The following is a 23964-nucleotide window of genomic DNA, read 5'->3' on the forward strand; positions in this document are numbered from 1 at the left end:
ACCACTAGCACTATTTCCAAAACTTCATTCACACCAAATAGAAACTCTGTAACCATTAAATAATAATTCCCATTCCCCTTTATCTTCAGTACTTGGAAACCTCTATTCTACTTTCTGTCTCTATGAATTGGCCTGTTATAGATATTCCATCTAAGTAGAATCATACAATGTTTCTCCTTTTATGTCTTGCTTAATTTAAACAATGTTTTCAAGTTTAATCTATGTTGTAACACGTATCAGAACTTTATTTCTTTTTTTTAATGTTTATTTTGAGAGAGAGAGAGAGAGAGACATACACACAACATGCACCTGTGAGGGCAGATGAGGGAGGGGCAGAGACAGAGGGAGAGAAAGAATCCCAAACAGGCTCCATGCTATCAGCGCAGAGTCCCACGCAGGGCTCGATCACACGATCTGTGAGATCATGACTTGAGCCAAAATCAAGAGTCAGATACTTAACCATGTGAGCCACCTAGGCACCCCAGAACTTTATTCCTTTTTATGACCAGATAATATTTCATTGTATGTATATGTGTGTGTGTGTGTGTGTGTGTGTGTGTGTGTGTGTGTGTGTGTATGTGTATATAACGTTGTAGCCATTAATGTATTGATGGACACTTAAGTTTTTTCCACCTTTTGGTATCGTGAATAACGCAATGAATACTGAATAATTAATATTGCAATAGAGGCATAAGTCTCTGCTCAAGTCCTTGCTTTCATAACTTCTGAGTATATACATTGGAGTATAATTGCTTGGTCACATGGTAATTCTGCATTTAACATTTTGAAGAGCCACCAAACTTCTCCACAGCTACTACAACATTTTGTATTCCCATTGGCAATGTCTGAGGGCTGAAAATTCTCTACATCCTTACTTGTTATTCAAAAAAAAAAAAAAAAATGTATAGGGGTGCCATGTGGCTCAGTCAGTTGAGTGACCACTTCTTGATTTAGGCTTATGTCATGATCTCACAGTTGTGAGATTGAGCCCCATGTCAGGCTCTGTGCTGAAAGCACAGAATCTGCTTGGGATTTTCTCTTTCCCTCTCTCTCTGCCCCTTCCCACCCCCACATGTGTGTCCATCCTTTTTCTCAAAATAAATAAATAAAATAAAATAAAAAATGTATAGCCATTCTAGTAGGTGTGACATTGTATCTTATTATGGTTTTGATTTGATTTTCCCTAATGACTAATGACGTTGAGCATCTTTTCATGTACTTATCGACCATTTGTTTATCTTTAGAAAAATGTCTGTTCAAGTCTGCCGCCTATTTTTTAAATTGTTCATAAATTTAGTATACTTTTGAATCTATTATGGTGGCCAGTGTGGCTGTAGCATATTGATCAAGGATAAGAATGGGACAAAGAGAGATTGAATTGGCGTTCAGAAAACACAATGCAGCTTTGTAGGCTACAGATATGACCATAAAAGCAAAAGGAAATAATTGAAATGTTTAAAATATGTCCCATTTTGCGCATGGAAAGACCAGTACAGTAGTCATATTGACAGTAGAGGAGATGCAAGAATAGGTTCAAGAAATCATATATGGAAGCTATGGCACTAGTCCAGGCAAGAAGATGATGGTAGCTTAGATGACATTGGTAGAGAAGAGATGATGTTTATGCGACATTGTTCTCTGAACAGGAGGTATATGCAGAACCACCTCCAAAGGCTGAAGGAACTCAAAGACTAAAGAAAAAGGCTGACAAATCCAGCTTGATGAGGGTGTCTTTGGTAGCTGCAAGAGGAGTAGATCTCTGCAACACCATCTCCCTTAAGGCCTGCTTTTATCGCCCTAGAGGTTGGGGACTACATGTTGGAGACCATCCAAGAGGAAAATGTTTAAGAATGGGTGTGTGTCATAGGACACCTGGGTGGCTCAGTTGTTTAAGCATCCAACTTCAGCTCAGGTCATGATCTCACAGTTCCTGAGTTCGAGCCCCGCATCGGGCTCTGTGCTCACAGCTCAGAGCTTAGAGCCTGCTTCGGATTCTGTGTCTCCCTCTCTCTCTGCCCCATCCCCACTCATGCTCTGTCTCTCTGTCTTAAAAGTAAATAAAACATAAAAAAAAAAAAAAAAAAAAGAAAAAGGAATAGGTGTGTGTCAGTCATATCTCCAAGACAGATCATATCATGGACATTATATCCTAAGGATGTACTTAAAAGTGTGATTTGTTTTTTAATGTTTATTTATTTTTGAGACAGAGAAAGAGCATGAACGGGGGAGGGTCAGAGAGAGGGAGACACAGAATCCGAAGCAGGCTCCAGGCTCCGAGCTGTCAGCACAGAGCCCAACATGGGGCTCAAACTCAGAGTGTGAGATCATGACCTGAGCTGAAGTCGGATGCTTAACCGACTGAGCCACCCAGGTGTTCCAAAAGTGTGATTAAACAAAAGGAAAGAATGTGTGTGTGTGTGTGTGTGTGTGTGTGTGTGTGTGTGTGTGTGTGTGTGTTGGGGGAGGCGGGTATTTACGGCAGATTTGTCCAAGATGGCATTGATTTGGTTCACACAGATTTTTTTTTAATTTTTTTAATGCTTATGTATTTTTGAGAGAGAGAGACAGACAGACAGAGTGAGAGTGGGGAAGGGGCAGACAGAGAGGGAGACACAGATTCTGAAGCGGGCTCCAGGCTGTCAGCCCAGAGCCCGATGTGAGGCTTGAACTCACAAATGGCGAGATCATGACCTGAGCTGAAGTCAGACACTTAACCAGTTGAGCCACCCAGGTGCCCCGGTTCACACAGATGTTGGTTTTTTTGTTTTTTGTTTTTTAATTTTTTTTTTAATGTTTATTTATTTTTGACAGAGAGACAGAGCATGAGTGGGGGAGGGGCAGAGAGAGAGGGAGACACGGAATCCGAAGCAGGCTCTAGGCTTTGAAGGGTCAGCACAGAGCCCAGCGCGGGGCTTGAACTCACAGATGGTGAGATCATGACCTGAGCCAAAGTCCGACACTCAGCCGACTGAGCCACCCAGGCACCCCCACACAGATGTTTTTAAACTATAGTTGACATGACTTGCTAGCAGAGTAGGTGTGTGAAGATCAAGGAAATGGGGAATCCAGTCTGAGGAATAATTCCCAGGTTTTTAGGTTAAATTAAAAAAAATTTAATTAAAAAAAAATTCCAGATAAAGATTGACATTTATGACTTTGGTACTGTGAATTATTTCAAATAAGATACAAAGAATACAAATGAACATTTTAAAACATTTTTTTAACATATATTTATTATATTATTGAGAGACAGGGACAGAGCATGAGTGCGGGAGGGGCAGAGAAAAAGGGAGACACAGGATCCGAAGCAGGCTCCAGGCTCTGAGCTGTCAGCACAGAGCCTGGCGCAGGGCTCGAACTCACAAACCAGGAGATCATGACCTGAGCCAAAGTCAGACGCTCAACCGACTGAGCCACCCAGGCGCCCCACAAATGAAATTTTAAAAAATGGATGATTTGGGGTACATTAAAATGAAAAAATGCCTGTATATAAAACCAAATGAGAAGATAAACCAGAGACTGAGAGAAGATATTTACATCACATGTATCCACCAATAATGAACATCCAGAACATCAAAGAACTTACATAATTCAATAAGGAAAAGACAAGCATCTCAACAGAAAAGTGGACCAAAGATATAAATAAGCAGTTTACAGAAGAGAAACCTGGGGGCTCTTGGGTGGCTCAGTCAGTTAAGTGTCCAATTTCAGGTCAGGTTCATGAGTTCGTGCCCCACGTTGAGTTCTGTGCTGACAGCTCAGAACCTGGAACATGCTTCAGATTCTCTGTTCCTCTCCTGCTTGTGCGCACATGCTCTCTCTCTGTCTCTCTCTCTCAAAAATAAATAAATAAACTTAAAAAAGAGAGAGAGAGAAACCTGAATGGCCAATAAATATATTAAAAATTTCTAAAATATAAATAAATATATAAAAATATATTTATATAAATATATAACAATATATAAATATAGATCAACCTTACTAGCAAGCAGAGAAATCAAATTAAAGCCACAGACACAATTTCAATACCCTCAGATTGGCAAAAAGAAAAAGCCTAACAATACCAGGAATTGGAAGGAATAAGGAACAAGACCTTCCCTGAACTCCTGTTGAGAAAAATATGTCACAGCATTAATTATTTTAAATTTTAATATAATTTTAAAAATGTTTAAGCTAATATTTTAGATATTTTTTTTTTGCTAAATCTAAGAAGAAATCTTTTGGTAACTTTTAGTTACCTTTTATTTTACTATTATTATTTTAGGGTAAGGAAAGGGTAAATATCAGATATTAATCTTTAAACATTTTTTCCATTAAAAAAAGTTTTCATAATCAAAGTTTTCAAGTTTTATGTTAGGAGAGAAAATCAGCTATGAAGTGTCATTATTGGTAAAGTAGTAGGATCCTTAGATTTCTCCTGTCTTTAAGGGTTTATGTATCTCTTAAAGTTCTTTGGACATTTTTTTTTGTGATTAGTACTGCAGGCTGGCTAGTTTGAAGTCCATTTCCAACCCCTTTCTCCCTTTGTTGTTTCTAATATGGAGACTATGAAAGAAAAGACGACATTGCCCAGCTCCCTTGCTGCAGGGGGTAGCTGTGCAACAAAATCCTGGTCTGTGACAGCAAAAGAAGATGCCCACTAGGTCACTGTATCCTCCTGTTCTTTCTTGCTGCCTAAAAACAAGAACCAGACACAACTGCGGTGATCATGTGGTGACCTTGTTGCAATAATCATGTAGACAATAGATGAGAAGCATGAAAGTAAAAAGCCAATATAAATGGAGAATGAGCTTAGGACCCTGATGTCATCACTGAGCTGCTTTGGACCTGGCCCTGGCCCTTTGAGGATGAGACAGGTCCCTTTGAGGTTGAGCCAGTATTCACTGGGTTTTCTGTTGTTTGCAGCCAAACCCACTCCTTAGTTGTTTTACTGTCTTTTTATGATTAAAGTCTTCACAATTATTAATTGGCTTGAATGGCTGGTGATAAAATGGAATGCACAAAATACAAGTTTTTATAATGTTGCTACTATAGAGTAAGAATACTTAGCTAAAAAATTAATACTTTGAGCGTTTGGTTATCATAAATATATATGTGCAGATATGTATGTATACAATATGTAAATACATATAATCAATTTGCTTATGTTTCCTAATGAAAGAGTATAAGGATAATGTTCTTAATATGCTATGTTATAATATTTAACTTTTGAAAAATTAGTATCATTAAAGGTATATTTCAGACCTAAAAGTATCTTAACATGTAGGCCTGTTTCCATTTTTTATAGGTGAGAAAACTGAGGCCTTGAGAGAGAGTATGTAACTTATTCAGAGTTACTTAATTATTGGTTTTACCCATTTCATGTGTTTTCTAGAATGTAGTCTAAGAGCACTGAATCGAATACTGCATGATGAAATACTTAATAAACCTATGGAAACTCTGAAACTTGCTATTCCATCAGGGATATATACTCTTCAGAATAATTTACTTTATGTGGCACTATCAAATCTGGATGCAGCTACTTATCAGGTACTTAAAATATATTTCTAGTAGTTCTTTTAAGAAGCAAATAAACAAACAATAATATTAGCTCTTTTCTTTTTCAGGTCACATATCAGTTGAAAATTCTTACAACAGCATTATTTTCTGTGTCTATGCTTAGTAAAAAATTAGGTGTGTACCAGTGGCTCTCCCTAGTAATTTTGATGACAGGAGTTGCTTTTGTACAGGTAACTATTCAAGATAAGTACACCTTTCATTTTTATCACAGTTTCAAAACCTTATTGTGCATGGAGGATACATTTGTTATTTGTTGAAGCGAGTAAATTTTTATTCTCACAACTGACATATTTTGAGGGCTTCCTTTGAGTAAGATACTACATCGGGACTGCAACTAATGAGAAATAAAAGTCTTATATAAGTTATTTTACTTATTAGTCTTATACTCTGTAGGTCCATCAGTGTTGTTGCAAATGGTAAGATTTCATTCTTTTCTGTACCTGAGTAATGTTCAATTGTATTTATATACCATATGATTTCACTCATATGTGGCATTTAAGAAACAAAGCAAAGAAAAAAAGAGACAAACCAAAAACAGACTCCTAACTATACAGAATAAACTGATGGTTACCAGAGAGGAGACAGGTGAGGGGGATGGGTGAAATAGGTGTAGGGGATTAAGAGTACACTCCTCTTAATGAGTTCTGAGTAATGTACAGAATTGTTAAGTTACTATATTGAACACCTGAAACTAATATAACACTGTATGTTAACTATACTGGAATTTAAACAAGGGAATGAATGAATGAATGAGTGAATGAATGAATGAATGAAATTTTTAAAATTAAAATAAGTAAAAATCAAATTATCTGACACAAATCTAGTTAGGGAAATAAAATCGTACATAAAACAACACTGATTTTTACTGGATGTCTGGAGCTTTTGAGATTATTTTATTAAAAAAAAATTTTTAAGTTTTACTGATTTATTTTGAGAGAGAGAGAGAGCAAGTGGGGAAGGGGCAGAGGGAGAGAGAGAGAGAGAGAGAAAGAGAGAGAGAATCCCAAGCAGGCTCCACACCAGCAGCGCAGAGCCTGATGCAGGGCTCAAACTCACAAACCATGAGCCAAAGTCAGACACTTAACCAGCTGAGCCATCCAGGCGCTCTGCATTTGAGGTTATTAATTACTCCCTTCTTATTGTTCATCAGCTTCCCTGATACCATTCTTTCCTGGTTCTTCTCATCTTCCTAATAATTCTTTATTGGGCTCCTTCCTGGGGTCCTTTTCCTTGATATTGGGGTTGCTGGTAGGCTTGTTATTTCCCTTAAATTATGTCCTTATTTTTGGAGACTTCATTCTGTAGGTTTTTATTAACACATATATGCTCATAGTTCCTTGGTCTGTGTCTCACCCATAATTTCAGATTTGTACATCTAAAAACCTGTTGGACATCTTAGTTCAGTTATTCAATAGGCTTTATAAACTGAGCATATCCAAAACTAAACTTTACCTTTTCCTCCACCGAAACTATTCTTGCTTGTATTTTTTTCCCTCATTATTTACTCTGCCTGGGAGTTGTCTTAACTCTTCCTTCTGCCTGTACATCTATTCAGTCACTAAGACTTTGCTATTGCTGCTTTGTAATGCTTCTTGATTCTGTCCTTCTCTGTCTCTTCCCCAATTCATGTCGTCTTGTTTCTCATGTGATCATTTGCCTCCTGATTTTTTTTACTTCAGTCTTATCCATCCCTCAAAATTCAAACTCCAGTAGTCACCACTATGGTTTGTCTAAAAACAAATCCAATCATGCCAATTTCCTGCCATCCAGAGCCCTCCTCCCCGATCACTTTCTCCAGGGGTGCTATGTCTATCTTGAATAAATATTTCTGTTATTTATTTTTTTTTAATGTTTATTTATTTATTTTGAGAGAGCAAGTGAGCAGAGGAGGTGCAGAGAGAGGGAGAGAGAAAGAATCCCAAGCAGGCTTCATACTGTCAGTACAGAGCCCAGAGCAGGGCTTGAATCCACAAACCATGAGATCATGACCTGAGGCAAAACCAAGAGTAGGACTTAACCAACTGAGCCACCCAGATACCCCTAGTTAATATATTTTAAAATGGGTATTACAAAAATATAACTGCCATTTCAAACCCATATTTTCATAGATATTGCTAAGGATAAGCTAAAGTAGGTATTACATTGTAAAAAGTGAGGTGTTTTAAATTAAAATATCAAGGGGTCTCTGGGTGGTTCAGTTGGTTGAGTGTCCGACTTCAGCTCAGGTCATGATCTCACAGTACATGAGTTGGAGCCCTGCGTTGATCTCTGTGCTGACAGTTCAGGGCCTGGGGCCTGCTTTGGATTCTGTCTCTGCCCCTCCCATCTCTCTCTCTCTCTCTCTCTCTCTCTCTCTCTCTCTCTCTCTCTCTCTCAAAAATAAATAAATATTAACAATTTTTTAATTAAAATATCAAGTAAGAGTTCAAGTGGAACACAGATTTAACAAAAGCCATGAAGATAATTTCAGGAACACTGAACTATGGGATAAAGCCCACAGTGGTTAACATGATACCATATGGGACTTCCATAATAACCAACAGCTCCAGAATCATTTTTGCTGCTCCAACAGTTCACACTTTGAATTTCTACAACTGAACTGCTTATAGAAGCTGTTTTGTGCATCTGTGCATTTACTCATTCTCTTTCTCTTTTTTAGGGAATTTTTTGAAATTGTAAGTTGTAACAGTAATATCACTATGGGAAAAAAATAAAATGATTCTAAGATTTTCTTTCAAAAGCTCTCCTCTGCAATCCCCAAGAATGGTATTGGTTGCATTTTTATCTTAAGGTCTGAGAGTGCACTCTAAATATGTACTTTGTAAAATATCATAAGAATCAACTACAGTTTTGTTTTTCTTTTTGTTCAGTGGCCCTCAGATTCTCAGGAGCTTGATTCTAAGGAACTTTCAGCTGGCTCTCAATTTGTAGGCCTCATGGCAGTTCTCACAGCATGTTTTTCAAGTGGCTTTGCTGGGGTTTACTTTGAGAAAATCTTGAAAGAAACCAAACAATCAGTTTGGATAAGAAACATTCAACTTGGTAAGTTTTAAATGCTTTCTAAAGTTATCTTTTTTTCATAATATTTTTTAATGTTAGACTTAAAGTTACTATATATCTTTAAATAAATAAGCCTCCCATAAAATCTCACTGATACAAATGTCTGGCAAGGGGCACCTGGGTGGCTCAGTTGGTTAAGCATCCAACTCTTGATTTTGGTTCAGGTCATGATCTCATCATAGTTGTGAGATGGAGCCCCAGAGTTCTCCGTGCTGGCCATGGGAGCCTGCTTAAGATTCTCTCTCTCCCTCTCTTTCTATTCCTCCCCCCCAGAAACAATGTATTTAAAAAATAAACAACACCAAAAAGCATTGTGTTTTAAATGAATGCGTGTTATTCAAGAATATGGAATTTTAGGTCTGTGACATAAGGGTATATATAGCGTATTTCTGTCCTCACTATTTGAAGACTTAAGAACTTTATTCTTGGTTGCTCCAATTCTCAGAGAAGATGTTACAAATAACATACTCTCTTCCTGGGGGGATAAGGAGATTAAGATACTTGACAAATGTCAATTATGTGATATAGTGTTATCAACTATAGTCACCATATTATATTTCAAATCCTCAAGATGTGCATTTTAAATAGCTTACACAATTTTACTTGTCAATTTAACCTCAATAAAGCTGAAAAAGAAAAAAAAAGAAACTTAATAGAGGAAGTTTGAAATGATGAAACTTTCATTTTGTTTTAAAATCTTAGTATACCTTTTTATTTCAAAATATTTTGTTTTAGCTTTTAAATTCTGTAACATTTTTTTAACTGAAGGTAAATAGTTTATAACAAACAAAAAGACCTCACATACTTAAGGATTTCATTTGAACAAATATTTAAACTATTACAGTATTATAGCGTTTAATTTCTCATACAAAGATTCCAGATATAGTATTCCAGGTATATATTAATTTTGGAAAATGCTACATGTGAGAGACAGCTTCATTGCAAATCGACCATTCTATTTCAAGTCTCTGTTCTTGTGACTTTGGAGCTCATGTTTGAAAACTGTTTTTTGTTTTGTTTTGTTTGTTTTTTTGTCTACATCAACTTAACAAATTTACCGTGTCTCTCCTGGTAGCAGTCAGGCCCTCCACAGTGAATGTCTGTACTCCTAATGGCCTATATTTTAAGTCAAACATTCCCAAACAACCTCTAAGCTCTAGTCCATTTTTCCAGCTGTTTTCCAGTAATGTGGTAACAAACTGAACCTTTATATTTATCACAGGATTTGTTTGTTTCTCTGCAAAATTTTATAAATGTATCAAGTTTTCTGTTTTTTGTTTTATGTTTTTTAAGAATATTCAAAGTAGGGGCACGTGGGCGGCTCAGTAGGTTAAGCATCGGACTCTTGATTTTGGCTCAGGTCATGATCTCACGGTTTGTGGGTTTGAGCCCTGCATTGGGCCCTCTGCTGTCAGCACAGCCTGCTTCAGATCCTCTGTTTCCCTTCTCTCTTAATAGCATTTCTCAAGTATCAAACTATCAACAATTAGCAAATTGATAAGGTCCCAACATTAGCCAGAGAGTGAAGAAATAGGAACTCTTATTACCTATGGTTGCCAGGAGTATAGATTGATATAACCTTATTGGATCTCAATTTGGGGGTGTTTAACAAAATTTTATATAAATGCTTTGATGCAAAAATTCCACTTCTGAATAAGAATTTATCCTATGAGTATGCTTACACAAGAGCACAAAGATAGATCAAGGTTATTCATTTTAGCATTGGCTACAATTGTAAAAAATAGACATGTAGAATATTGCTTAAATAAATTGTCCGTATGATTAAATAGTGCAGTGCTTAGGATCATGGAGTCCAGAGCCACACTGCCTGGATTCAAATCCTGAGTCCATCACTTACCAGCAGTGTGAGCTCAGACAAGTTTAACTTCTCTGTGTATCAGTTTCTTCATCCATAAAATGGACATAGGAGTATCTGCCTAATAGGGTTGTTGTAAGTTAGCATACATAAAGCACTTAGAACAATTTGTGGAACATCATGTTATGTATGTATTTCATATTATTATTATTATAATCATCTATAAATGGAATATTGTACAACTGATAGAATGCTGTAGATCTGTATATACTGACATGTATATAACCTGTATTGGATACCTTTTTTCCTAATTAACAAGTGTTGTTTTATAATTAAAAAATAGAAACCTAATTAATCTTATTGTATTTTTTATTTTTGTAACTTTGTAAATTTGTATTACTGTCATGTTCAGAATTAGACATCTTAAAATGATTGATGTATACCTGGAACTAATATAACACTGTATGTTAACTATATTGGAATTAAAATTAAAAACTTAATTAGAAAATGAATTGGCATAAATAAAAGAACATTTCATATCCTTTCAGTTCCTTTCCATCATGGAATACTTCAAGTAGTTATGTCTTTATAAAAACATTGCTTCATTCTGCACTCTGACTACCTATCTTACCAGAGACTACTCCTGATAAATGGCCTCTATAGGTTTCCATTTCTTTCTTTATAGTTTGTGTGTGTATAGTTTCTTTGTGTGTGTGTGTGTGTGTGTGTGTGTGTGTGTGTGTGTGTGAATATATAAGAATATAGAGCTAGCAATAGGAAGATATGAGACACAATGAATATGCCGAAAGTGAGCATTTTCCAGATATTTGAATGAGACAGCCATGTGGTCATGTAATTTAAACATTATAGTTTTTAGTGTTCCAGAGTTGGTAATCTCTGTTCTTCTTTATATTGTCTTTGTCTTACAGTTATAATATAGTACAAAGTATAATTTTGTTAAGTTTATATAAATACCCAAGTAAAAGATTTTTAAAGTAGTCAAATTTTATCAAAAAGGAAAAGCTAAATATAAAATTTAGAATACCAGTGGAAAAATATCTCTCCAGACAAACTAAATGACACATGCCATAAAATTTACTTTTTTATAGGTTTCTTTGGGAGTATATTTGGACTAATGGGTGTCTACATTTACGATGGAGAATTGGTGTCAAAGAATGGATTTTTTCAGGGATATAACCGACTGACTTGGATAGTTGTTATTCTTCAGGTAAAGCATTTAAAGTCTTATATTTAATGCTAATAAACTTTATTTTAATATAGAGAATCAGAGTAGCTACTGATGTATGATGGGAGGGAAAAAGATCCCTCCTGTTAGTGCTCTCATTATATCTAGTTTATTCTGGGAAGTTAAAATAGAACTGGTCTTAATGCCACAATGAAAACTTACTTTGAAAAGGTCATAAATGAACTTTATGGTATTTAAATTTGGCATAATGAAAATGCAAGTTTAAGAATTAAAGAGTTGAAGTTAGAGGTAAATATAACTTATGATTTTTTTACGGTTCTTGTTGTTGTATATGATCAGCCCATTAAGGCTCAAAAGCAGATCTAGATATTTAAATCTGTAACAGGTACATATTAAAATATTCCTATCAAATTATCTCAGTTTATAATTTGAAATTGTTCAAGGGTTGAGTAATTTCATCATCAAAAAAAGAAAACAGCTTGATAACGCTGGAGGATACAAAAGTGAAGATACAAGTCACTGCCTTCACAAAGCCTTTCTTTAAGAGGTATTTGAAGCTGTAGGAGCAAGCTCTCTTACAGAAATTGCGTGAAGGTGGCAAATTGTGGTTGTGTTTTGAAAGCAGGAAGTATACTTCTATTTTTAAGATAGGAGAAGAGACCAGGATAAATGAAAATTCAGAGGAAATATAAAATACAGATAGGGTAAGTCAGAAGAGTTTGTATGATGGCTTTTATCCTAGCAGAAGGAAGCCCTCTTCCTATAAGACTTGAGTTAAATAAAGAAGGTTTGGTATAGTTGGTATGATTCCATAGGAACTAAATAGATGATTGACTACATTGCCAGGAGGTAAAGGGACTCAAACATCAATTTGTAGTGAGCTCAATTGGCATAATTTGTGACTCTCACTAATAATAAGCCTCTGTCTTGTGAGGAAGTTATTAATGTGGGTAACCCAGATTTAGGAGTTTATAACTAGAGTTTGGCAGAAAACAAAACTATGTTGTATGGTAAAACCTCATTATTTAAAGCAGGTACAATTTGGAATTTGAGAGGGATTTGGCAGAAAGTTCTTTCTACAATCTTTTCAGGAAGAAAAATCTGACAGCAATAAAAAGGGGTTTGAAGGGCGAGGAGCTAGAGGAAAAAAAGCCAAGTTAGGAGCCTATTGAAAGACTAGTAAAATAACTTAAATTACACTTTATTTTTACTTCAAAAGTAAGAACATTTCATTGATCCAAGTGACAGTCTTCCCACATTTGTCTGAACAAGTGATGCTTAGTTACTAAACTGGTTGAGGATAGATGTTTTATTCACAGTACAGTTAAACTAATATAACAAACTGCAGATTATGCTGGTAGGTACTTCAGGTAGCTTTTGTAATAAAAGGGCTATTGAACAAAACTCTGGTCATAAGAGATGATTTTTTTTTATTATTATTATTATTTTTTAACATTCATTTATTTTTGAGACAGAGAGAGACAGAGCATGGACGGGGGAGGGGCAGAGAGAGGGAGACACAGAATCTGAAACAGGCTCCAGGCTCTGAGCTGTCAGCACAGAGCCCGACGCGGGGCTCGAACTCACGGACCATGAAATCATGACCTGAGCCGAAGTCGGCCGCTTAACCGACTGAGCCACCCAGGCGCCCCAAGAGATGTTTAATAAAAATCACTTATTGGGTCACCTGGGTGGCTCAGTTAAGCGTCCAACTCTTGATTTCTGCTCAGGTCATAATCTCACAGTTCATGATTTCAAGCCCCACGTTGGGCTCTGCACTGATACCGTGGGGCCTTGTTGGGATTCTTTCTCTCTCCCTTTCTCTCTGCCCTTCCCCTGCTCTCTCTCTCAAAATAAATAAATAAACATTAAAAAAAAATTTAAGGGGTGCCTGGGTGGCTCAGTTGAGCCTCTGACTTCTGTCCATGATCTCACGGTTCATGGATTTGAGCCCCATGTCAGCCTTTGCACTGACAGTGAGGAGCCTGCTTCGGATTCTCTGTCTCCCTCTCTCTCTCTGCTCCTTCCCTGCTTGCTGTCTTTCTCTCTCTCAACAATAAATAAACATTAATTTTTTTAATTAAAAAAATAAAATCACTTATTACAATGGGATTAAATTTATAGGACAAAAGTCTAAAGTTTTATTGAATAATGAGATTGTTTGGAAAAGCAATTTTATATATGTTTGTTTAAAATAATCTTTTAAAACTTTTGCAGGCACTTGGAGGCCTTGTAATAGCTGCTGTTATTAAATATGCAGATAATATTTTAAAAGGATTTGCAACCTCTTTATCCATAATATTATCAACACTGATATCCTATTTTTGGCTGCAAGATTTTGTGCCAACCAGGTAATATATTTTTTTCTATTGCTTTAAGTCTCCAAAATATATAGAAAAGTAAGAATTCTTAATAAGATCTGGTATGAAAAATTTGTTTTATTACAACTTTTGAAGGATCATGGAAATACCGTTAAAGATCCTTTTAACTATCTTTTAAAAAAAGATTGCAAACTAAATGCATAAAAGAAAATCTTCCACTGGAAAGTTTTTTATACAAATTTGGCTAGCCAGAATTTGCCCAACAGATTAAAAAATTTTTTCCAAACTCTTCTCCAAAGTAAAAAGTCATATAAAAAAGTTAATAAGTCATATAAAGTCATAAAATAAGTCATATAATGGATTTGTATGTGTGGAATTTATGTAGATAAAGCCAGGAGAGTAAATGACATTCTTGAAGAGAATAGTTAACATAGAGAATGTGGCGCAAGAGAAAACTCTTTTCGATGGTGGCAGGAAGACGTGGTTGGTTGGGAAGGGAATTGCAAGGGAAGACAGAAGACCCAGGATGTTTGGTGTCGTGGATGCCAAGGGAGGAGACAGAGTTAGGAAGAATGAAGTATGATAAATATAGATGGTATTGAAGGTCCTATCATTTTTAAAATTTATAATCATAATTTTAATTTCTAATTCTGGAGTAATGAGATTATATTTTAATGGATTCCAGGATACTATACTTGGTTTTCCTCTAACTTCACTCCACTCTTCATCTTCTCAATTTCTAAACTTTGGAATCTGAAGGCTCTGCCCTTGGACCTCTTATTTACACTCACTCCCTTAGGTGATCTCTATTCTCAAGGCTTTAAATACCATCTATATGCTAATAACTTTCACATTTTAATTTGAATTCCAAGCTTGTATATATAATTGCCTATTTGACATTTTCACTTGAATGTCTACTACATAATTCATTCCCTGTCCCTATAAGGGTTTCCCAATTTAGTACATGGTAGCATCTCCATTCTTCCAGTTGCTTAGGCCAAAATCTTCCTTGACTTAAATAGGAACACAGTTTATCCACAGTAACCTAAGAGAAGGCAGAGTCTATGGATATGGATGTATAGACAGACTTAAAAAGGAAAGTTAAAACGTATGGAAGTTCTTTACCTCCTGAGTGAAGTAAGAAGTAAGGTCATCAGCTTCTCTTTACCCTTCTCTCATACATCATTCTAATCTAGAAAGAAAGCCTGTCAACTCTTCCTTTTTGGTATCTCCAGGGTCAACCATTTCTCACAACTTCATTGCTACCATCCTGGTCCAGGGCACACTCATTTATCATCTTGATTAAGGAAATAATCTGTTGATGTATCTTCTTGCTTCTTCTCTTGGGCTGTGCTCCTACAATTTTCTCCATTCAGCAAACAGACTGATTATTTTCTATGTAAATTAGATCATATGACTCCTCTGTTCAGAAACCCTCTGCTTTCCATGTCATCTAAAAGTTGTCATCATTAATGACTTATTTGATGTGGCCCCCAGCTACCTTTCTGTCCTCATCTGATAATCTGATACTACTTTCCTCTTATTCGCTTTTTTTTTTTTTTAAAGTTACAGTAATCTCTTGGCCATGGGCTTTGATTTGTCCTTCAGTCATCTTGGAATACTCATCCCCTATGTATTCACATGACTAACTTTCTCATATCCTCAGGTCTCGGTTCAAATGTTACTTTATCAGGAGACCTCCTGAAATAAAAGGGTACCCCCCTCCATTCTATCATTCTTTCCTCCTTTCTTCAGAAGATTTGTTACCATCTTATAAGCAAGGCCAGAGGTTGGCCTATAAGAGGTACTCCTTGTGTCTGAATGAATGTTCAAGATCTTAAAATTTTAATACAGCTAGTAAAATTCATTTGTGTCACTAGAGTGAGATAGGATTATGGGTGGAATTTGGCAGGAGAAAAATATAATATGCCCTTTATATTTCTATATTGAACATTTATGGTTTCCTTCTTCTAGCAACCTGGACAATAGGTCTGGGACATGCATGTTGAGATCTGTGATTTTTATGTGACATGAGTTTAAAATTACTTGTTTCTAGTTTGGTATGGGAATGAATTACTTAGCTAGTGAGACTAGCCTAACAACTAGGATCTATACCTTAATTATTCTTTAGTTACTCTATTCATTAAGTGGGGGCAGTTATGCGCTTTGTATTATTTGAAAATGTTTGGAACTATAGATTTTTAGGGTACATTTAAAAAAGCATACCTTAAAAAAAAATCAAACCTCATATAAGGCTAAGTCAGGGTGTTAACTTTAAATCTTTGAAACATGCAGGGAATGAACAAGTAAATGAAAGGGGAAATCAGTAGAGGGACAAAATAGTGGTGTGTCAATAAGATGTATACCTGCATGTAAATCCATGTTTCTGAGGGTCTGTGTAAGGTATGTTGCGATGAAGATAAAAAGAGAAAAGACAATGATACCGTTATTACTGAATGAATGAATGTTTTGACACTGAGCCGCATGAAGGAGATGGATTATTTTTCCTAAAATATAACTAGACCCTCTGTCTTTGTATATTCTTATTTTTGTGAAGAGCATCTCTTAAGGAATAAATCCATGACCCCTATTCCAAATGTATTAATATATTTTCCATGGTTACCCCCATTTCACTTCCTAAAACGGTTTTCGTGTGTGTTTTGGTTTTGTTTGTTTTGTTTTGTTTTGTTTTGTTTTGTTTTGTTTTGCTTTGCTTTGGTTTCTCAGAAGTGGTACCCCTATACTTGCTTTTCTGGCTGCTTCTTTGGTAATCTGTCAATCCTTATTCACTCTCTCATTCATCTTATCCACTGCCATGTCTTGTCTGTCCTCTCTATGAAGATAAGTCCCAACTTCAACTCTAGATCCCTATTTTCAGCTGACTGCTAGACATCTCTACTAATATCACATCACCAGTATTTCCTTTCCTAACTTATTTTTCTTGTGTTGATTATTTTGCTTATTAGCATTAACCATCCTTGCATTTAGGCTTATTTATTCTTTTATCAAAAATGTATTAAGTGTGTAGTATGTGTCTTCCTTTCACTGTACCAGATCCTGGAAAAACCTAAATTTATGAATGAGATATGTTTCCTCTCTTCAAGGAGGTCACAGTGATTAGAAAGTTAGATATGTGAATAAATAAATGAGAACTTTATGATTAATACATTATTGAAGTATATATATAATTCTGTTGGAAGTCAGGTATTCAAATCTTTGAGATAATCGTTGTTTTCTAATAGTTTTTCCCCAAGAAAAATTTTTCTCTCAGAACCATCTAAAAATAACTGTCTTGACAAGCAGGGGTTTCCTGACATTATTAGGTTTTCTAGTAGATCCTGTTAGAGATTTTATAGAATGGATTCCTGCAGGGGGTAGAAAATTGGATCAGACAACTTTTCAGTTGAGTGTGTATTCCAGAGGTTCAGAAAGCTAAACAAAGGTCAGAATGCCTGACAAAGAAAGTTTTCAGTCAGAAGCTCATCCAAAGCCTAATAATTATTAAACATTCCTATGGTAGTAATTTTCTTCAAGAGGTATTATAAGAAGTTTATGTTATCTTAATCTTACCTGTGTACCTGCATCCAGGGCTTTTGAAAAGTTGCCCATTTATGTCAAGTCAACACTAGATATTTATCACCAAAGATAATTATTGAGCTCCTTCCATATCCTAGGCACTTGGGGTATAATGATGAATGCTGAGCAGATGGTTAAGCCGGGGTGTAGACGTGTAAATAATGCCTTATTTAATACAGCATAGTAAATGTTATCATAGAGTACATCTGCCTAGGGGAGTGAGTCTTGGAGACATTAGACCTGAGGTATGAATAATCAGTTTTCTTGGGAGAAAGGACATTGCAAGCAGAGGGAGTAGCATCTACAAAGACACTGTCTTGAAAGGCACGTTGTGTTCACCGAATTACAGATTGGGTGGGGTGGAGTGTGGAAGATGAGGTTGGAGGGACCACATTAGGAAGGGCCCCTTTGCGTCATAAAAAGGGTTGTGATCTTTTTCCTTTATAGAACAAATGTTTATTGTTGTAAAGCAGGAGAGTGATTTTGAACTGTTAATAGAAACTTTAAAACCAAGACAAATACATGTCTCTATAATAGCACTTTGAAGAATATACATCTTAAGAGTTAAGATTGGTATTCAGTTTAGCTCCACTTTAAGTTCTAGTACCAGTTTAAGTTCATTTCCAGTTTATAATAAGGTATATTATATCTATGGGCAGATAAAATAAAGAATAAACCAAGTATACTTGCATTTAATCTAATTTACTTTTGTAAAGAAAGCATCCTATGTAAATTGGTCCTGAGTTTTGCTTATTACTACCTTGGATTTTAAACTGAACTTTACTTTGGTCTGAAAAAACTTCCATTTTCCCTTTTTACCTTCAAATATTTAAAAATTGAGATCTTTTATTATTCAGTGTATTGCAGGCAAAAGACATGTTAAGGGGAAATACAACATTTAAAACATCTTTGTTTTGGGAGACAATACAGTGCAGTAGATGAAAGTACAGGCTCTAGAGTCAGACAGACCTGGATTTGAATCTCATCTTCCATTTCAAGTTGTGAGATTTTAAGCAAGTTACTCTAACCCTCAGTTTTCTCATATATTAAAAAAAAAAAAAAAAATGAGGGCAATACTAATACTTCTTCATAGGGTTGTTATAAGAACTAAGTGAGATAATGCATGGAAAATACTTGGCTTGAATACCTAGAATGTAGTAAGTATTCAGTATTTGTTAGTCATATTACTGGAACATTTTCCCCCAAGTTATAATTGTTTTTACAAGTGAAGAAATAGAAAGAAGTTGTTTGCTTTTAATCTGATTTTCTCTTTTTATTTTTTCTTCATCTGTTTAGTGTCTTTTTCCTTGGAGCCATCCTTGTAATAACAGCTACTTTCCTATATGGTTATGATCCCAAACCTACAGGCAATCCTACTAAAGCATAGTATATACTATCTTTAACTGGTTTTTCACAATGGTGCACTAGGAATCTCAACATTAATCTTGCATAGAGGACTTCTACAGATTCTAAGAAGATATCATCACGCTGAATCTCATCATATTCAAATGGTTTGAAAATATAAACATTTAAGGCTAAAATATGTGTATATGTTAACAAAATACCTATTACATCTAGAAATCAAAGCTTGAAAGTACTTCCAGGGATTAGAATAATTATTGGAAAAATAATTATTGGAAAAAACTTGAAATCTGAGTTTAAAAAGATTTTACCTTTTGATTGCTGCAGAAATGTCCTATGCACTCTTTGCAAGAGCACACAACAAATGTCCGATACCAATTTTTGCAAATTAGATCTATTTAATCTTATTAAATGTTTTTTATCTTTTTCTGTATAGATATATCAAATCACATGGAATATTCAAAGTTTGAAAATTATAATTATAATTGCCTATAAAGCTGTGAAGAAATAGAAGTATGATTTGAAAAACATTTTCATGTATCTGAGATTTTTATATTTATACAAAAGATTACTAAAGAAAGGATTGCTAAATGTTATTTGTTCAACTACATAAAATTTGATAAAGTTACGTTCTGGGTCTAATTTGTCAGAGAATAAAATTCATATTTAAATTTAATGTAGAGAAGTACACACATCTATTTCTCCATCTACGTTTTAAGATCTTTTAGTGCTTTGAAACTGCTGAAAGCAATCCAGTTGCTCCTGTGCTAGAGAGTAGCCAGAGACTTTTGCACTAATGGAGTTTTGTCCTTAATCTCTTAACTATATTTCTTTTCTGTAAATCAGATAAATCCTTAATATTACTTTAAATTAAATTTCTGTATGTGGTAATTTCCATTGAAGTTTCAAAATGTAATTTAAAGGAAATAAATACTTGTTTAATAATTTAAAATAATTATTGTCTAACATCTCCACTTGGAGAATTTTGAACTATCAAAGCATATACTGTATACATCTAGAATGTTTTTAAATGAATATTTTACTCGTTGATCTGTAAAAACTTCCTTTAATTAAAAACAACAACCAAAATAATTGTAGTATACATGTCAACGAATTGAGACCAAAATGACCTTTCTTAGAGACATTCCAGATTGCCATGATATTTCATTATTTTAAATGGCACCATAGCTATAACTCAAGGCTGCTCAGAAGAACTTTTTAGGCCTCTCATAAACCCACCATCCCCAGAAATAGTGTGGTCACATGTCTAGGAGAGGTAGCCAATTCTGAGTCCCTTTCTGTGGCCCTAAAAAGCTGCTGGGAAGGAACCACTACTTTGCTTTTAAGATAGTGGTTTCTTTTCCATTTTGATTAGCACTGGAGTTGAGGTTGTAAATTACATGTGTTATTTAATAAGTTGGTTCAATGGAGAGAAAATATAGCAAAAATGATAAGGTGAATTGGTGGGCAAGAATACTTTCTAAAATTGGAATATAGGTTTAACTTAATTATTGACTATATAGACAGAATTAACCTATTGTGTATAAGAAGTATTTTACTTTATTTTTTCATTCATGCTTCATATATTTTTAAAAGTCTCCCATTCTAATAGTTAAAAACTGTAGAAAAGTAAATATTTTTATATAGTTATAATGGATTTTGTTAAATAGAATTTGGCTCAAAAATACCGTGTCACAAACTGTTGGATACTTTTGGCTAATTAGGACTGGCTATATTACTTTGCTTATGCATACCTAGTCTCTACAGGACACAGGCCTAATCTATTCCATTCAAAGCTTAAAAGTGTTTAAAAGTACAAAATACTTTTAAATCAGTTTCCTGGTAATTCCAAACTGACACTAACCAAACTTTCTGGAAGCCTGACTTATGATTTTCAGTGACCACCTTTGAGAGCATTTGTTTAATAACTTTACCACATTTTGAGCATGGTGTTTTTAACACCATTCTGATGTACATCTTACTATCTACTGCCAAGTGAAATCTAAATCCTGCAAATGCACAGAATTCAAGAGTAAATATAAAGATTTATGTTCGGCCCACATTGAAGTACTAGTTGGGTACTTACATATTAATTCAGTGTACATTTACAATTAATTGTTAATTCAGGTTTAGTCTGTCCCTTCAAAAAATGATACAAGTAAATATTGGAAATCAGACAGGTTAGTTACCATTGTAATATATTTTCAGGTGTCCAAAATAACAGTTTTCAAGATTCTCAATAAAGCTTATAAAAATATAATCAAAAGTTGTGACAAAGGACAAAATAGTCTAAAGCATATTTTCAAACGAAACATTTATTAGACAAGCTTAGTTTATATTTTGCTTATAGGTTTGAAGATGTTATTAGAGATTGGGTTGTGTAGCTTATAATTTTTAATTCATAAAGAAAGAATCATATTTGAGAAGATGGGCCTGTAGGCTATATCATGTCATATATACAGATAATGCCATTTTCCTCTGTGTGTGGTGTGTGTTTTGATGACCTCCAAAAGCCTTATTGTATCAGTCTTTTATAATGATGACTCCTTTATTATTTAAATTCTTACTTTTTGAAGTTTACTTGTTATCTCTTAACTACTTTGTTCATTATAAAAATGTGCTAACTCATGGGAGAAGAGTGCCAGTTGATGGTTCCATTAAAAATTAAGAATATGGTATTTGGGAAGAAAAGTTTGAAATTCAACATGTAGATGTTTCAACACAGTAGTATCACCAGTTCTTTAATAAGTATTTTTAGAGAAGTTGTAGGCTACTTTTATGGTGGAAACTGTAGTTTAGAGGTGCAAAACTTAAATGTTTACATAAATTTATATTGAATGTCACAATTTCGTAGAAGGAAAAGTAGTTTGATATTTAAGCTAGATTCTAAGGAGACAGAGTTTGAAAAGAAACTAATTGACTTTGTACCCAGTAGACTTAATGTAATATTGATTATTCTTAAGAATTGATACATTTTTCCTACATATCAAATTATTGGACTTTTAAAATGTCATTGTATAGTCATTCAACTGAGTTTTGTTTTGTTTTTAAAAATAGGGTTTAGCATCTCTTGTTTTACTTACACTTTCATTGTTATAATATTTAATTACACATGGATGTATGCTTTACGTAAGAAAAGGTTTATAAAAGTTATTTATGCTATATTGAAAGTCATCTTAAGAATCGCCCAGATATGTAGCATATTTAAAGAAATTACAGGACCAAAGAAAAAGCACCTTTATCAAAATCTGGTCCTATGTGCCTTGCTTTACCAAATACCTGACTTTTCTGGAGGATATTACTGTAATTCACAACTTTGGACACATGGGAAAATTAACATTTTAAGAATAACTATAATTCAATTTTTTGGATGTTTCAACATTTGTTCTTTAAATCCATTATCTAACAGAATATTAAAATAGGTATATTATATAAGCATTAGTAAACAGTACTTATTTAAATAAATTATGCACCGTTGCTTCATCATTGAGCTTTTGAAACTTTAACAAATGTATATAGATGTCATTTTGTTATTTTATTTCTTATTATGAGATATAATTTACTGTGATTTTTAAAATATTTTTTTAATGATTTGAATTCTGATTTTGTTTATATGTCTGTGTATTTCATTTGTTTAGAAAGATTCCTTTGAGTATGGAAATGTGATTTGTATATTTAAATTTTTTATGGACATAATTAGAGGAATGTATAAATTGGTCTTTTGTTAAATGGCTTTTTAATTGATAAATTTTTCTTTGTCATTTTTTGGTATGCAGTCATTATCTATCTAGTAGATTTATGAAAAAGATTATTTTCATAATTAACTCTATATAAATTTCTTCCTATAATTCTTGTTTCCCTTTTCACCTGTGTTTGACTTAACCATGAATTAGATTCCTTTCTATATATCAGAAATGACTTCCTGATCTTTTCCATCATCTCTCGTTACCTTTATCATGTGTGATCTTCTTTCTTTTTTTCTAGTCTGTGCTCTAGCATGAAAGACTGGGTTTTATTTAAACTAGTTAGAACTTCTCTACCTATGTGATAATAACCTAATTTTTTGTTGTTTTAAATAAATTATCTGTTTGCCAGCCTCAAGGTTAAGTAATTATAGTGATTGGTATATATTCTCTTCATAATGTGAATATAATTGCTTCTATTGTGACTACAATTCAGTGCGTAGAGATCAAATGATAAGCAATATAAAAGATTTCATTCCCACCTCTATTAGTGAAATATCCTTGTACAAAATTGTACAAATGCTTTGTTTTAAACATCACTAAAGAACATCAATATTTAATTTTATTTTATTGTATACTTCTCTTTGGTTTCTTGTGAAAAATCTTTACATTTTTTTTGGAATTGGAATACTTCTTTTGTTGGAAGTATATCACAATCCTTGAATCCCAGTGCCATGCAAATACACCTCCTAATCCAAATCTTATGGATAACTACTGCCATTCAATAGTCAGACAGTGACCAGCATTTGTAAATGGTCTTTCTTATGGTTAAAAGTTTTGAATTCCTTCAAAGCAGGATTGATTACATATATATTCCAGAAAAGAAAATAGCAAAGAATAAATAAATTGCCTTCACATCCCAAGGATTTGAAATTGTACTATAGTAGAGAGAATCTCGGTGACTGCAAATTCAGGGATTTCCCAAATTTACCTTCAGGTTCAATAATCCACTAGAAAGACAGAACTCCCTGAAACCTATTCTATTCATAATCATGTTTATTACCAAGAAAGTATACAAATTTGAACCAGCCAAAGGAAGACACATATAGGGTGGAGTCTAGGAGGGGCCCAGACTCCTTTCCAGGTGTCTACTCCCTGTGGAATCATGGACCGTGTTATCTACTCCTGGCCACAATGTACATACAGTATTGCCAGTCAGGAAAGCTTACTCTGCTTTGATGTCCAAATTGTTTTTAATTTTTCTGTTGTTTGTTTATTTTTGTGAGAGAGAGAGAGAGAGAGAGAGAGAGAGAGAGAGACAGAGTGTGAGTGGGGGGAGGGGCAGAGAGAGAGGGAGACAGAATCTGAGGCAGGCTCTAG

At 34.5% G+C, this 23964-nt stretch overlaps 1 protein-coding gene across 5 annotated transcripts in view; it reads left to right on the forward strand.

Annotated features, from left to right (window-relative positions):
* Window positions 1-22466, forward strand: part of SLC35A3 (solute carrier family 35 member A3) — a 52465-nt gene extending 29999 nt beyond the window's left edge. For all 5 annotated transcript variants that reach the window (XM_042953027.1, XM_042953022.1, XM_042953024.1 and 2 more), the window contains exons 3-8: window positions 5375-5529; window positions 5607-5729; window positions 8430-8601; window positions 11545-11663; window positions 13860-13993; window positions 18836-22466. In XM_042953027.1, coding sequence (XP_042808961.1) covers window positions 5375-5529; window positions 5607-5729; window positions 8430-8601; window positions 11545-11663; window positions 13860-13993; window positions 18836-18926 — 794 coding nt within the window. In that variant the 3' untranslated portion in view covers window positions 18927-22466. The remainder of the gene's footprint in view (window positions 1-5374; window positions 5530-5606; window positions 5730-8429; window positions 8602-11544; window positions 11664-13859; window positions 13994-18835) is intronic.
* Window positions 22467-23964: the final 1498 nt, after the last annotated feature.

The sequence above is a fragment of the Panthera leo genome, chromosome C1 (genome assembly GCF_018350215.1).
Source record: "Panthera leo isolate Ple1 chromosome C1, P.leo_Ple1_pat1.1, whole genome shotgun sequence".
Lineage (NCBI taxonomy): Eukaryota > Metazoa > Chordata > Mammalia > Carnivora > Felidae > Panthera > Panthera leo.